This window comes from Rattus norvegicus, chromosome X (genome assembly GCF_021556685.1).
Source record: "Rattus norvegicus strain SHRSP/BbbUtx chromosome X, alternate assembly SHRSP_T2T, whole genome shotgun sequence".
In the NCBI taxonomy this organism is placed as follows: domain Eukaryota; kingdom Metazoa; phylum Chordata; class Mammalia; order Rodentia; family Muridae; genus Rattus; species Rattus norvegicus.
Genome location: NC_141554.1, coordinates 15532691 through 15548436, shown reverse-complemented (window position 1 = coordinate 15548436; position 15746 = coordinate 15532691). Strand labels below are relative to the sequence as shown.

The 15746-nt window shown below is 37.8% G+C and overlaps 1 protein-coding gene across 28 annotated transcripts in view; it reads right to left on the bottom strand.

Moving 5' to 3' along the window:
* The window catches only part of Cask (calcium/calmodulin dependent serine protein kinase), a 345044-nt gene that overhangs the window by 202064 nt on the left and 127234 nt on the right, over positions 1-15746 (bottom strand). For all 28 annotated transcript variants that reach the window (XM_087599293.1, XM_087599282.1, XM_087599283.1 and 25 more), the window contains 1 exon segment: positions 7635-7740. In XM_087599293.1, coding sequence (XP_087455419.1) covers positions 7635-7740 — 106 coding nt within the window.

The following is a 15746-nucleotide window of genomic DNA, read 5'->3' as shown; positions in this document are numbered from 1 at the left end:
GAATATTAATTGTCAAGTATGTGTGGTGTGCTCAACCATAAATGGGACATTTATATCAAAGTCCCACCTTCAAGGCTCCAGTACTGTTGTGGATGAGAGGGCAAAGAGATTATAAAAGTCAGAGGCCAGGGTCGTCATCTGACACGACAAGACTGCAGCACTCATGACTTACAGCAGTTGTGGCTGCCTGCATACGATCTGTATAGAATTCATTCCAGCATGGAGGAAGAAGGGGCTTACAAGTACCCACTCCTAGCTGAAGAACAGTTATTGGCAGTTGAAACCTGCTGGGCGACAGACAGTGACTTTTCTTCAAGGTGTGGCCCCTGGTAGGTTGGCCATGTCCCAATGGATGGCCTCACACTCTTAAGTATATGGGCAGCACAAACTGAACTTAGTGGTTATTGAATTCTCAAGGATGAATAAATATCTATCTATATCTACCTATCTACCTGCCTACCTGCCTGGTTGGCTGCCTGCTTGTCTGTCTGTCTGTCTGTCTGTCTGTCTGTCTGTAAGATGGCTTAGTAGTTAAGAGCACTGGCTACTCTCCTAGAGGACTGGGATTTGAGTCTCAGCACTGACACGGTAGCTTACAACTGTCTGTTAACTCCAGTTCCAGAGGATCTGATGGCCTCTATAGGTACCAGACATGTACATGGTGCACAGATATTCACTCAGGCCAAATACTCATACATTTACAACAATAAAACAATAAAATATTATATTAAAGAGAGTATTAGATACAGCATCATTTTAATAAGGAAATTATCAAATTAAATATGGTATATTCACATATTTTAGTATCTTAGTGCTGTCCTAAAATGCTATTCTCAAAAAATTTAATGTTACAAAAAATGGGTAAGACTACTAAGTAGAAAAAAAAATCAGGAAACACAATTAGGTTTATAAAACAAAGCGTTATAAACACTCCATTGATTAAGGTTTGTTAGTGGCATTATTTGTGTCATAATAATTTTCAATCATTTGTCAATCGGTACAAAGTAGGTATATTATACTGATTTTATATACTTAAATTGTTTATAATTTTAAGATTAATTGTACCTTTGAATTCCAGAAAAATCAACTGAATTAATCCAATGGTATAGGCATATAATTTAATTAAAATTATCTTATTGTATTGAAGATCAGATTTAATATGCTGAACAAAAAATACTAGAGTGACAATTTCAAATGTATTTTTCTAATAATAGTATCAGAATATATTTTAATTTCAAATATAACTTCAAAGCTTAAAATCCCTGCTACACTATAAAATCTCAACTAACAATTTGCTTCAGAGATCTGGCCACCTAATTTTTTTCTACTCCATATTAAAATGATACCACAATTACAATTAAAAGTCAAAAACAACTCTGAACTCAAAGCTTATAATTATCTTCATAAGCAATTACATTTGGTTTGTGGAGCGAGTTAATCAACTCAAAAATCCATCTTCTATTTCTCTGTTTTAGTTTATGTAGGATTAGCATAGCAGATCTTGTGAAAGTTCTGACATGGCCACTTCCAATGTTGGCTCTGATAGGCATCTGAGGACTTGAACCTCAGGAAGTTCTTAGTTCACTAACTGAAAAGAATGTCTGCCTGCATCTAAACTGTGCAAACAGCAGTTTACATTGAAAATCTAGTTGTGTTTGGGGAGTCTGGAGGCTGGTACATGCCAGGCATAGGGTACCTATGCAGCCAGCCCTCAATAAAGACTCTGGGCACTAAGTCTCCAATGAGATTCTCCGGTTGGCAGCATTTCACAATTTAATTGCTGGAAAAGACCACTGGAAGCTTGCTCCCTGGATCTTATGCACCGTTTCCTTTTGTTGCATTAAATCACAGCAATGGATATGGCAGCACAGCACCCTTTGAGTGGTAGTCTTGGGGAGCCTGAAATGGTATTTAGAACTAAAATCGATGGAAATTTTTGACCAACAATCAAGAGAAATGTTACTGTGCTGAATAGTAATCTGCATCATCATACATAAAAAATATCAAATAGACTAGAGAAGGTGATTTGAAATATATACATTTAAATAAATTAAGACACTATGGTCCAGATTTTCACTGTATGATAGGAGACAGAGACATTTTCCCGTAAGTGGCAACTTTGCTGGTAAGTAATAATTAGTTCCACTTAGTTAATGAATTTCACACACATTCCCTTCCCCATGAATTCATATCAGACAAAAATTAAAGTTAAAAAGAGCAGTTCCAGCCTATTATCTCCTTTGTAAGCTTCAAAACTACAAACGGAGAGTGTTATTTTAAAAGATAAAAAACTATTGTTTTCATGTCAGACGTGTTTAAAATCCATACTTAATTACTGTAAAATTCTCCCTGTGGTATATGTAATCACACTATAATAAGGTAATTAAAATTCCTTAGCCAGCCAATTTAGGATTTACAGCTTAACTCAAGTACCAGACACTACTAAAAACATGCCTGAATGTGCTACTGAGAAACAAATATTTAAATTTTTTTTGGAGGGGGAACACAACTCAACCCTATCTTCAAATCTGAATCTGTATTTTAAAGTAAGTTTGGCAAATCACTACAGACAGGCTCGTATTTAAGAATAATCCCAAAGCAATGGATGTAGAGCCAGCACACAGACTTGTCAACTGTCTTACTGTGGGTGGTAGGGATTAACAATAAAGCATTACTCCTGCTTCAAAGGTCACTCCTCTCACCTGGTGCCTCAAAGACCTGCATCTGTTCAAACTGAACTCAGAGATGGGACCTAGATATGTGTTTGCCTAAGCTACTCTGCACAGTATTTATTTTCTGTCTGTCTCTGTCTCTGTCTCTGTCTCTGTCTGTCTCTGTCTCTGTCTCTCTCTCTCTCTCTCTCCCTCCCTCCCTCTTTTCTTCCCTCCCAGATAGAGTGTTTCTGTGTAGCTCTGGCTGCTCTGGAACTGACTCTAGCCACCAACTTAGAGATCCACCTGCTTCTGCCTCCCAAATGCTGGAATTAAGAGTGAGTGCCACCAAGACCAGCTTGCATTAGGCGTTCTAAGTTTTGAAATCTACTGCTCTGAATCTTTTCCAGTTCTACAATTCTGGTTCTGTGTCTATATTTAAGTATGCTTTATGTTTACAAACTATTTCTAATTATGCATATACCAACTGTTTCCTAAGGTTTTCTAATATCCAACAACATAATTATATCATATAATTTCATGATTGCAACTTAGAAGAAGTATTGGTTACACATAGGCCTAGGAAAAGACAGATATGGATACCAAATTTAGTAACATGCTGGTAATCCAAATATGTTCTTCAGTCTAGCTTTTCCCCTCATAAGAGCTTCCAGAAAGCCATGAAACAAGAAAATCAATGAGCCTAATTTGATTTGTTTCCTCTTTCGCTATCTATTATGTATTGATGTAACATTATAAAACGGTGGAAAGGATCCAGATCCCTCATAACTTGAGCAATGAGCCCTTGAATGCCAGGGGAGCTTACAGCTCTTGCCAGAATACGGACCAAGTCTGGGATAGCTTAATCCAAACTGCAGCTGTACATGCATTTTGTCTCTCGGCCAGTAGGTGGAGGCACACACAAGTGTACCAACCAGCATTGCCCTGTGAGCCTGAGGATCACAGTTCCTAGAGTAACCTGTTTCTGGCTTGTTGGTTGGAATCCAGAAGATCAAGAGGTAGAAAAACTGGGCAAAGAGCTGTGAAGATGGATTTATAAAATAATGATAGAGAAGAAGAATTTTACATCTCTATTTTGGTTCTGGCCTTTTAAAGAAATCACTGTTATTTTAGCTGTGAATTTATAATCTACTTTCAGATCCCTAGAGCTCATAAAAAAGTTCTAAATTTAGGTAGCTGTCATTTAAGATTCATGCTCAATTAGGAAAAACTGAATGTCAAGTGAATATGATATGATATTGAGAAATTATTGGTGATTTTGTTAGGCATGATAACAGTGTTAACATTTAAAACAGGAGTGTTTCGGGGTGAAAGGAAACAGCTGCGGCAACTCCCAGTGGCTAATGGTAACAGGAAAGGATAGTTTGAACGGAGAATGACGAGTGTTTTGATAACTGCTGGAGCTCAGTGCTGCCTTTCTTTACATTAGTCTCCCTTTCATTTGAAAATTTCCAAAATAAAAGGTGGAAAAAAGAAAATAGCTATGTTTTATTAATTTAGGCTAAGATTGGGATTAGGGCACTGATAAATGTTTATGTTTAATGAGACGTCATCTTCAGTCACAGCCGTTGGATTATTTTAATCATGATAGTATCATACGAAATCAGTCACAAAAGCATAAGGACTGCATCAACAGCACGAAGCCCAAATCCCAGAGTTGATGCCAACAAAGAACATCTTCTCTCTAGTAGTGCCATTTTAGGGCCCCTTGACACAAGCTGAATGGGAGTCAAAATCTAGGTCAATTTTAACATGTTGCTTTCTGTGCTTGTCACTTTATGGTATATGATTAAATATGCTTTTAGTTCTCTCAGGAAAAAAATATGGACAGAAACAGGGTTCTTGAGGGAAGAATAAAATTAAAACAGAAAAGGGATTTAAAAAGAATTTTCTTAAAAGTGAGTAGGATGTCAGGAACCCTCTCTAGTCTCAAAGTAAGACCCTACCTCAGCCCTCTTGGATGGCTACAGCATCTCTTGAGGATGTGTGCCTTGTGAAGTGAGGGTGATTATGGGGTGAAGGACTTGTAAGGGCAGGACTGGAAGGAGAAGGTGGGAGAGGGGCTGTGAGTGAGATGTAATCTGAATTTAAAAAATTGACAGTGGCTTCATTCCTGGACTAAATCTTATCATTAGAGACCCTTCCTTATTTAAAGGTGATATTTGTCACTTGTTCATTCTAATGGTGGCCTGTAATGCCACTGTGAACAAGGACATACTCTTACAAATCACAATCTTTCAAATCACTGCAGATACTGATTCTGTTCTCCCTATATTGGATTCTTAGACTACAAAAATCAATACATTCCTGAGTATCCTTGACTCCAATGTCTTTAAGAGCATTTCATTTGGGATTCAACTATGTCTAGAAGTATACAAAATCTTTCCAAGGGACATGTGAACTAGATTTTTTTTTCTTTAAAAATTACCTATTATTATTGGAGCACTACACTGTGCATGTGGAAGTGAGAGGACAACTTTCAAGAGTTGGGTCTCACCTTCTATCTTGCGGAGGCAGCGTTTCCCTTAGTTTCTGCTGCACTGTGCACTTCACGCTGGCTTGCTTGAGAGCTTCCAGGCTATTATGCGGTGGGGATTTAACTCAGGTCATCAGGACTGGGCAGCACGGCAAGAGCTTTTACCCACTGAAGCCATCTTGCTGGGCTCCAGAACTAGGATGTTTTAAAGCAATCAATTTTCTATTTCCTCTCTTCCAATAACCCAGTCTGCCGGAAAACAAATCCTATGATCTGTTACTTTTCCTTTCATATCTCTGGATTTACAATCAGCGGTCTCAAAAGACCAAGTGCTCCCCTATCCCAGAAGCCTGTCTACCTTCAAAGTCAGTTGGGGAGCGCAAAGACTCTGGAGGGGAAGACAGCCCAGAAGCAAAGCCAAGAGCCGAGGAAGGAAGATCTAGACAATGTGCTCGTGACAGAGCGTCATCCATTTTAGAGTTGAAAATCAATAGTCAGATGAATGACATCAGGATGTCTGTTAATGTTTTCATTACATTCAAAAAAGAAATCAAGTCTGACTGGCTCTATGAGTTGACAGAGAGGATTTCCTTTGCCACGCAGGTCACATAGTACACATTTCCCTAAATGTGGCTACACTGTTGTGAAGGAAATAGAGCTAAAAGAATATTCAAGGTGCTGAAAGAAAGTTTCTTACAATAAAAAATTAATTCTTTTTAGATTTTATTTTATACATAGGTCTTTTTGTTTGCATGTATGTCTATGTACCATGCACATGTCTGATGCCTAGAGGCCAGAAGAGGGCAAGAGATCTCTTGCAGCTGGAGTTACGGATAGTTGTGAGCTGCTAAGTGGCTGCTAGGAATCTAAGCTAGGGCCTCTCTAAGAGCAGCCAGTGCTCTTAACTTCTGAGCCATCTCTCTAGCTCAATAATAGCAGTTTTTTATATCAACTTATAGCAGACCCAGCTCAAAATTCCAGCATGTTTGCTAGGCAGTGTTTTGAAGGCTTTTTTGTTCTATAAACACTGCGGTGTACTGCTTACTATGAATACTCCAGGGTAAGAGAGCAGTGTGTAAGGGTGGGAGTGTGGCCTTGTTTTGAATTCTATACACTTTCTAATTAATGTGGCCTAAGATTCCATTTAGGATTTGTAAGCTATTGCAAACAACTATTCAAAACATTGACATCCTATCCAGTAAATAGTCACAGTTAAATTCACACTGATCTTGCACTTACGTGGTTGAACTTGCAATCAAATTTAGTTTTTTGGTTCAGTTCTTTGGATTCAAACTTCTACATAGAGAGGTAATGTATTAGTGAGCGTTCTGTAGGGTAAAATGCCTCCCCGAGGCTCCTACTTCTTGCTATGTAGGTCCAGGTATGTGAGCTTGACCTGATGACTCATTTCTAGCTAATAAAATATGCCAGGAGAGATGTCCTGCAACTTTGGGAACTAGGTTCTAAGACTGATCTCTATCTTTGTTGCTTGCTCTGCCAAAGCTAGTAGCCATCCTGTTGTATGAAGAGGTCCATGTAACAAGGGACAAAGGCATGCCTCAGGCCAATGGCTCTTAGAAACTGAGGTCCTTACTCAGGACATGATTGCTAGCAGCCATGTGAATGAAATTGGAAGTAGGTCTACCCTCAGTAGAGTCTTAAGATGGCTCTGGCCCATCTTGTGAGAGATCTAGAGTCAGAGAATTTATCTAAGTTGAACTTCACTCTGGATGCTCAGAAGGTGAGGTAATACATGGACACTGCTTAAAAGCCACTAAATTTTGGAGTAATATGTTATGAAGCAATAGACAATGAATACATCATCTGATTTTAGTATCTTGATTACTGAAGCTTGAGTATCTTCCTTTCTCTATTTTCCTAATCAAAGTCATGGGTTAATTTTATAGAAAAGATTAAAGACAAAATATTGTTTGTCATCCCATAAAGCCCTACATAATCTCTTTGGACACTTATCCAAGCATCTACAGATTATTTAGTTGTACTTGGCTCATACTCCTCCATCTTGAACAAAATTAAGTGATGGTCAAAGTGAGGTCGTGTCCTAAAATCAAGATACTGTTGGTTGTGAAGTTTCCTTTTATGGCAATATGACTACATGAAAAGAGAAAGTTATGTGTGTTGCTACACATTTCCGCTTGCCAGAGAGACTTCCTATGTTGAATCCTCTGCTCTCATCTGTCTCTTCTTCACTAAGATGCAAACCCAAGATTTCGGGACACTCTAGGTCGTTTTAGAGCCTCTTCTCTGAAGTGTGCTGAAAACTGTAAGAGTACTTGATATGGCCAGCTTTTGTTTCCTTTGCCACTTGTCCTTAAATGAGAAAATCCTTCTTTTTTACCTGTGACTTCAGATCTCTTGAAACAGATGAGTCCACAACTGTTGCTAAACTTGAAGAAAAAGGTGTTAAGATTTTCTGCAACCAACATCACTTAAAACTTTACTCAAGAAATAAAATGTACACTCACAATTCAAAAACCATGTAAAGCATCCCATCTGAGCTATATGTCTCCAACAGCTCTACAATGTGTGGATGCTTCAGCATATGACAGATACTGGCTTCCCGCTTTAGATCTGCAAAACAAACACACAGCACACTTCATTAGGTAGGAACAGGAGACAAATAGAGTGAAGGATGAATGAATGGATGGATGTGATCTATGGGAACATGAAGACTTCTCTGTCTAAGGAGATGAAATCCCCCATTTAAACTGAGCTGCTCTTCTCACCCTTTCACATCTGTGGCCACAACCTTCCATATCTTTTCAGCTTCCATCCAGATGTGGGAGAAAGCTCTTACTAATAAAGGTTCTCATTCCTTTGAGCACAGAAACAGCTTGTCCCAAAGTAAAATAAGTGCATGTATATTCCCACAAACTCTTGTAGTCGAGTTTCAGCCTCCAAATTGATAACCTCTCCTCAAGCTGCTGCTAAGTAACTCAATTTAGTTTTGAATTTTACCTTTGTCTTACTTTTCCTTAAGCCAGATAAGAATAAAATGTAGCAGGTTACAGACATTTCACGGAATTTATGTGAAATATGAAAAGAAATAGTATGGTTTACACAGAAGGGTACTGTTCCCAGAGCCAAAGTTAGAATCAATCAACTGATTAGTTTTTGCAGTGATGGGAATGGAATTCAGGGTCTCACGTGTTATAAGTATGTGGTCTGCTGTTGAATTACAGCTGTAGCCTGGGAATTTTTAAATATCATCTGTGAAACATGTTGACTAACTCAGGATCTTTTAAAGAACAGACAGACAATGCAGGTAGGGCTGCCATGTATAAGATAGCAGTGCTGTTTGCCGCTGGGCATGGCAGCATCTGCTTGGAATCCTAGCACTTGGAAGGTGGAGGTAGGAGGATCAGCATTTCAAGGCTACTCACACCTAGACGGTGAGCTTAGGGTCAACCTGGGCTACATGAGACTCTATCTTATAACAACAACAACAACAACAACAACAACAAAATCCTATTTGGAAAACAAAATTAATGTCAACATCCTCACATTAAGGATGGGCAGGGACACCACTTGTTTTATGTTTAACTAAAGTCTTCCACTACTAATACTGCTATACCTGTTTGCTGATACATAAAATACAATGTGGTGTTTTTATATGTGAAAGTAGAAGGGAGACAAGAGAGTAAGAACCAAATCCAGACTGCACAATTCAATAGACAACATGAACTCTTTTCTTGTTTTTTATTAATTCAAACTTAGCCCTGTCATCAAGCACAATGGCTGAAGAGAAAACCTTACGAAAGCTACTCACGTACAGGCAACATAAAGAAAAGAATAGGTACCACGAGAAATGGAGAGATCAATAATACAGTGTTAAGAAAGTCAAGGGCATAGAGAAAATAAAGGCATATAAAAGTGGTTAAGGTTGCAATCTGAGGGGAAAAAAGCCATGAACATTCTGAGCTGGTAAGGTTCCAAGGAAAGGTCAATCAGTGCCAGGAACTAGTGAAGTCCTAAGTGAATGTATACTACTGACATATGCACAGCCATGTCAAAGACCCAAAAGCTCCAGATCCACAGGAGTGGCAAAGCCTTCCCCAAGTGAGATTAAGAGGGCTCACAAAGCCTTCCTTGGGTGGAAGTGGGAATACTGCACATCTAATAAGTAAAGAGGTGGATCTGTAGGGAGCAGGTGAGGTCCTTAGTGAATGTGTGTGGTCGATAAGGCCATACATATATGGCAAGGATTCCAATGCCTTAGACCCCTGGGAAATGGAAATGCTTCTCTTGGCTTAGGCTCAAAGAAACGGCAAAGCTTTCCCTCCTGGTCCAAGTGTGAATGAGAGTGTACACAGAAAATGCCCACAGTAGCTTTCTCTCCCTTCACCACAATGTTTACAGCCTGAGGACTGTTTCTGTTCAGACACAGTTCCTGTTATGATTGCCAAACATGCCTGCTTGATTTACTTATATGCCATAAACCCTGCCTCTTTGATTTAGCTGTATATGCTAATCGTGCTTTGTTGGGGGTTAGAGAAGTACGGCAGCTCCTCCATCCTAGAACACAGACCACTTGATCCCATCTTTTCTTGTGCCTGTCATTTTTTCTTCCCTCAGGGTCCCCTAGGCAGGGTCTTGGAACCCAAGCTATGGGAGGATATATGGCAGGTTGGCGCTGAACTTGTTATACAAACGATAATTATTTAATGTTAGATTAAAATTTATCATTTCTCTCACTGAGCTGAAAACTCCAACCATTCTGTGAGGTAGGTAAATTACTGATGAGGAAACTCACTCAGGATTGGAAACCTGTTCAAAATCGCACAGCTCTACAGCTATCACAGGAGTGAGCTTTGAACCCTGACTCTAAAGTCAGTAAGCTTTCTATTATACTGTGTTATGGATGTGGGTGTGATCACAGTTAAAGAATCTGGAAATAAAAAAGAAAGGAAGAAACTAATAGAAGAAATGGCTAGGCAGTTTTTGCTTGTATGCTCACTGTAGAAGGAAACACTGTGTGTGGCTAAAAGTGGCCCTGCACGGATTAAAAAGTTCAGAGAATCTGCAGTCAGAAACAGTGGTTGTGAATCCTGCCTTTGTCCCTGCCACCTGCATACCAAATACTGACTTCTGTAAATGACTTGCTTATAGTCACCGAAATGTGAATGGTGAGAGTACATGGTACCTTCAGTCTACTAATTTGACTTCAAAGGGCAGTGCAAGCTCACAACAAGAAGTCATGTGGGAGAGAAACATGTAGAGTACAGCACGTGGGGAAAGAGGCCAAAGTGTGTGTGTGTGTGTGTGTGTGTGTGTGTGTGTGTGTGTGTGTGTGTGTGTGTTAGCATTCACCTCAAAAAAAGAAAAAAACCTGGAGCCTAGGGAAAATGCCTCCTACAGGAGGAGAGAGTGAAACAGTTGCAGGGCTTGTCCAGGGAGATGCTAAGGAACCATGAGGAAGGTCTTTAACAGGTGTGTTGGAGGGCCAATGGGAGCCAAACATCAGATACATGCACGGCTCTCTCCTCTCAAGAATGTTCTGCTTCCCAACTCCAGGGAAAGCTTGAGAGTTTTATAATTTCTTTTTACTTTCTCTCTAGTTTCTCATGTTCTCAGAAGTCACCCTTTCATACCTCTGATTTTCACATTAGCGGTTCCTTCTTTGTTTCTGTTCTGATGAAAGGCAGTTTTAACTCTGCTCTGACACTCATGAAGCAAACACATTCAGTGTTTGCCACCATCAAGCCTGGTCTCTTTCCTGCTCTGCAGTTTCTTTTCCATTTTGCCCCTTTCATGTAACTACAGCATGCTTCAGTCCCCACTCTTTGGTACGTGACAGCTTTGTTACACTGAAAGCTTTTAGTAGAAACAGATCTGCCAAAGACCCCCCCTGTGCTGGGCATGGAGAAGGCTTGAAAAAGCTCTTGGTTTAATACCTAGTACTCTCCAAACAAAGGCAGAATTTCTGGGGCTCTTACTTTCCAATAACAATGTGACATAAATGTCAGTGAATCTGACATTTTGTAGCCAAAATGCTGACAGGATAGCACAACACTGACAGTATAAAAATAAATTTGAGATGATAGGGACAGCAATGTAAAAAAATGCACAATTGTTTCCATAATTTAAATATCAAGTAAATAGTGCAAAAAAACGCTTACTTTAAAAAACAACTATCAAAATAAAAATTAAATTAAAGAATCTCAAAAAGGATGAATATATTGTATATGCATCATTTTAACTGTAGATTCCAAACGTAGGAAACTCAAATGGTCATTTGAAAATGTAAGGAAGGGAACATGCACCTGTCAAGTGCTGTTAAGTCGATGATGACATAGTGGAGTAAACTACTCTTTACCTACATAGTGACTCATGAGGCAGGAAGGGAAGAACTGGAAAGCACATGGTCATACTTTGGCATGACTGTGTGACTGTTTACAGATGCTACTATAAAACACACCTGTGAGGACCATGGCAGAGTGGGGCCATCTCTGCTTGGAATGAGAGCTTTGTTAGTAACTGGCAGCCTTCTCCTTCCTCCCTTCCCCCTTCTCTCTTCCCTTTTCCTTAGGAAATTTTTGAAAGAGACTTTCAATCCTCTATTTCTATATTTAGTGCCCTCACATTTAACTATGTAACTATATTTAATCAACTCATTTCCTTTTAAAAGAGGCACTAATGATACTTAATGTTATAGCTCAAGTCAGTAACATATTTAAATTAAATTAGCATACGATACAAACTTAAAACTACTATTAATCTCCTAAGAAGTTTAGGCTGCCCAACAGCAATAATCTTGTGAGTGCCATTGCATAGTACTAATAAATAGTGCTGTGGACGGCTGATCAGTCTCTCAAATAAGGGAGAGCTAGAGAATCGGTTTTAGTAATGTTTCAAAATAATTTTCCTGAAAATTTTTATTATTTATTTTACAACCACTTATTAGAGTTCATAAAAATTGGGTACCATTTGGAGCTGTAATTCTACGGCAAGCTTATTTGACAATGGGTAAGAACTAGGTTTGGTATTTATAAATACTATTGAAGAAAGGAGCCATTAAAAAATGTTTAGTTGTAGAATAGCAGTGTCAACCTCACTATCTGTATTTAAACAGCCTACACATAAGAGTTCAGTTGCCCAGGAACCTACAATGATGATTAGATCAGCTATTTTAAGAGTATCATATTCAACCCAATGTATGAAAAATATTATTTGAACACACATTTAAAATTAATAAAACTGTTACTTTTGTGCTCTTTTAGATCTGTATGTTTCTTATACTTAATCTATATAAAGCAGTCTAGTCAGAATTTAAGTGCTTAGCAGCCACATGTTAGTAGCAGTTACAAATGGTACAGCTCTAGATAAATTGACATTTTTCTTATTATCTTTACTTATCTGTGTGTTCATGTGCACAGGTGTGACAAAGTTACATGTGGATGTCAGAAGACAACTACTGGAAATCAGTTCTCTTATTCCACCATGTGTTCCAGGAATGTTCTCAGGCTTCATGGCAAGGGACTTGATCGGCTGAGCCATCTCACCAGCCCAATTTGCATTAATTCTTATCTTTTTCTATGACCCCCCCCCATCAAATTCATAACCCTGAGCTGCCGGGGAAGCATTCTGTCCATAAGCTACACAGCCCAAACTCTTGTTTGCCATTTTCAGACAAACATTTGCAGTTAATAATTTAAAAAAGAATCTAAATTCAGTTATGTGTAATTCAGGAATGACTATAAAAGGAAACTTTGTATCTTGTCTTAATAACTATGATTTATCAATTAATAGCTAAATAGGAAATTTTTCTACCACTGTTAATCTAAATCATTTATTTGTTCTGTCATTTAAAATTATTTTTATCTTGCTTAATGTACCAAACAAGATGGTACATAGTTGTATATACTATATACAGCTGTGTGCTTCAGAACTTAATGGAATGAATTGCTTTATAGATTCTAACACTAGAATATACAATAAAATATTTGAGGTTTACAAGCACTCACTTCAAGTAGTTACTAAATAACTGTGATCACCCATGTAAGAGTGTGTGTGTGTGTGTGTGTGTGTGTGTGTGTGTGTGTGTGTTTGTGTGTGTTCTCATTTTACAGAGAAAGAAAATGAGGTCCTGGTTGAATGATATTTAAGTTGCTGAAAAAATGACACAATTTCTAAGTAAAAGGCAAGATTAATGACAAAACCCCAGTGCTCTTGACATTATACCACAATGACACCTGGACTCTGTAGTTTACTTACGGCCCAAGATCTACCTGGGCAACAATGCTAACACGATAATGCATGCCTGGCTGTGCAGCTAGCGAAACTACTATACACCAGCTTCTTCCTGTTACACTGTCATCACCGACAGCCAGCAGGCTGGCATGATTTCCTGACAAAGCACAGAAATACTCTCATCCACTTTTAAAAAACGTCTAAGTTGCATCATAAACTCAACATTTAAATTCTATAAGAAGAGACCCAAGCTCCAAAGGCAAAGTGAATATCCTAATGCTGTCCTAGAAAGAATTAGGGCCAGAAGTAATGTGTTTATTTAAATAAATGTTAACAACCAAGTAAGTAAATGAAATCAGTATTGATAACATTTTCCTTGCTTCCATAAAATTAATAACCATATGATGTTTTAAGAAAGGAACCTAAGCAGAACCATGGAGACGTTATATTAGTAAAGTCATTTTCTGTGGCTGAGTTCCACCTTCATATAATATCCAATACAAAGGCTAAAGTACAGTTGAGATTCGCTTTAATAAGGCTATTTTTCTATAAATAGAAATACCTTCTCAACTAGTGATGATCTAAGGCCCAGAGAGAACCACATAAGTTATTTCTTTGCTCTTGTACACATTTTACTACTCTCCCTACAAATTTTATTATTTCTTTTCACACACTTATAGAGACCTGTGCATCTTCTAATTTCTTTGTGTTCTTCCCCACCTTTTATTCTTATAAACTAAACTCTCATTTGTCTTTTGAATGAAGAAAGGGAATTGAGGATGTTTGACTAACAAATTTTTTGTTGTTGTTGTTTCTCAACTAGAGAAAAGTGCATTGATTAGAAATTACCCTTAATTGCATGGATTATTTCAAAATTAATGAGATTTTGGTAATATATTTCTCAGAGTTTTTGGGTTCTGGTCTAATGTAACAAACACATTACAGCGCACTGCCCAGTTTAATATTAAATTCAAACCAAAGCCAATGCTATATGCACAAATACCAATCATCTATAAAATAAAGACAGTTGCTGTGGTAACTGCTTGTCTTTCTCTTTCATTCAGATGAGTTGGTAAATAAGGGCCTACAAATATTACTTATTTACTTTGGCTTTAAGTTCTAAAAATGTCAGGACATTCCTAATCCATATTTAAGTACTAAAAAGCATTGATCTTACTAGTTGTATATTAATAAATGTTCCAGGTGACAAATTCAAAGCTCCTTATTAAAATTTATCTTCTGGCATATTAAAGTGTCTTTAAAGAAAAGTATCTGCTTAAAAGCCATTTATGGGTAAGAACCAACATTACATTAAAAAGAAACCAACTTAGTCATTTCAGAAAATATAGCCTTCAGTATTCTAAAGTGCAAGGAGTTACTCAAGCATGATCATGGTGGAAGTCTTTTGGGGGATGCACTAATAAACCATGTTAATGAGACAGCTAAAAAGAAAAGGTGGAGGAAACTGAGATCCAAAGCAAACCAAGCTCAGTGCTTCATTTTCTCACATATACAAATGATTGTTGAGATTATATTTAATGCATGCTAACAACTAAATACAATGTTCCTGATGTCTCTAATAGGTACAGTCCTCTGCTTGTTTTTCATTTGAGGAGGTATAAACCAAGGAAGGGAAGATCTGGGTGTTTTAGGATGATTAAAACCAGATACCTATTTCAACATTGTATTTTTCACTTAATAAAAGGAAATTGGAGAAACCCTACTTAATGCTTCAATTACTTCTCAATATTAAAGTCTCAAAAAGCATCATACACACACACACACACACACACACACACACACACACACACAGAGATGAGGATGCTTTGTAAGGTGATCATTCGTTAAAGCTCACTGATCTACAGATTTAGATGGGTTTATTTTAATGCACATAAATTTTACCCAATAAAGTTTAAAATAGCAAAGAAGTTATTATAATAAAACAATTCAACTAATTTGTCAAAGTCTAGTGCATAATATTTCCTGATTATATTATCGAGATTTACTTCCTATTTTTATTTATTGATAAATAAATGTATTGGGGATTCCCCCAAAGATACCCACCAGGATAGATTTCCTTACCACTTACTTCTCTCTACAAAGCCTTTCTCCACTATGAAGCCACTGCAAATAGGGCCAAAAATTTCCTCAGGAAACAACTTATGATCTAGTTTAATATATAAATAAGTAAATAACTAAGACAAAGGATGTCCATGGTACAGTGAAATTATTACCAATGGTTTTAATTTATACAGGTTTCCCATCTAGTCATAAAATCTTTCTGTCAACAAACTATCATAGAATAGTATTAAAGCTGTGCATTGCAGTTAGCACCTGGAATCCCAGCAATGTTGAGTCCAAGGCAGAAGGACTGCAAGGCATGGACT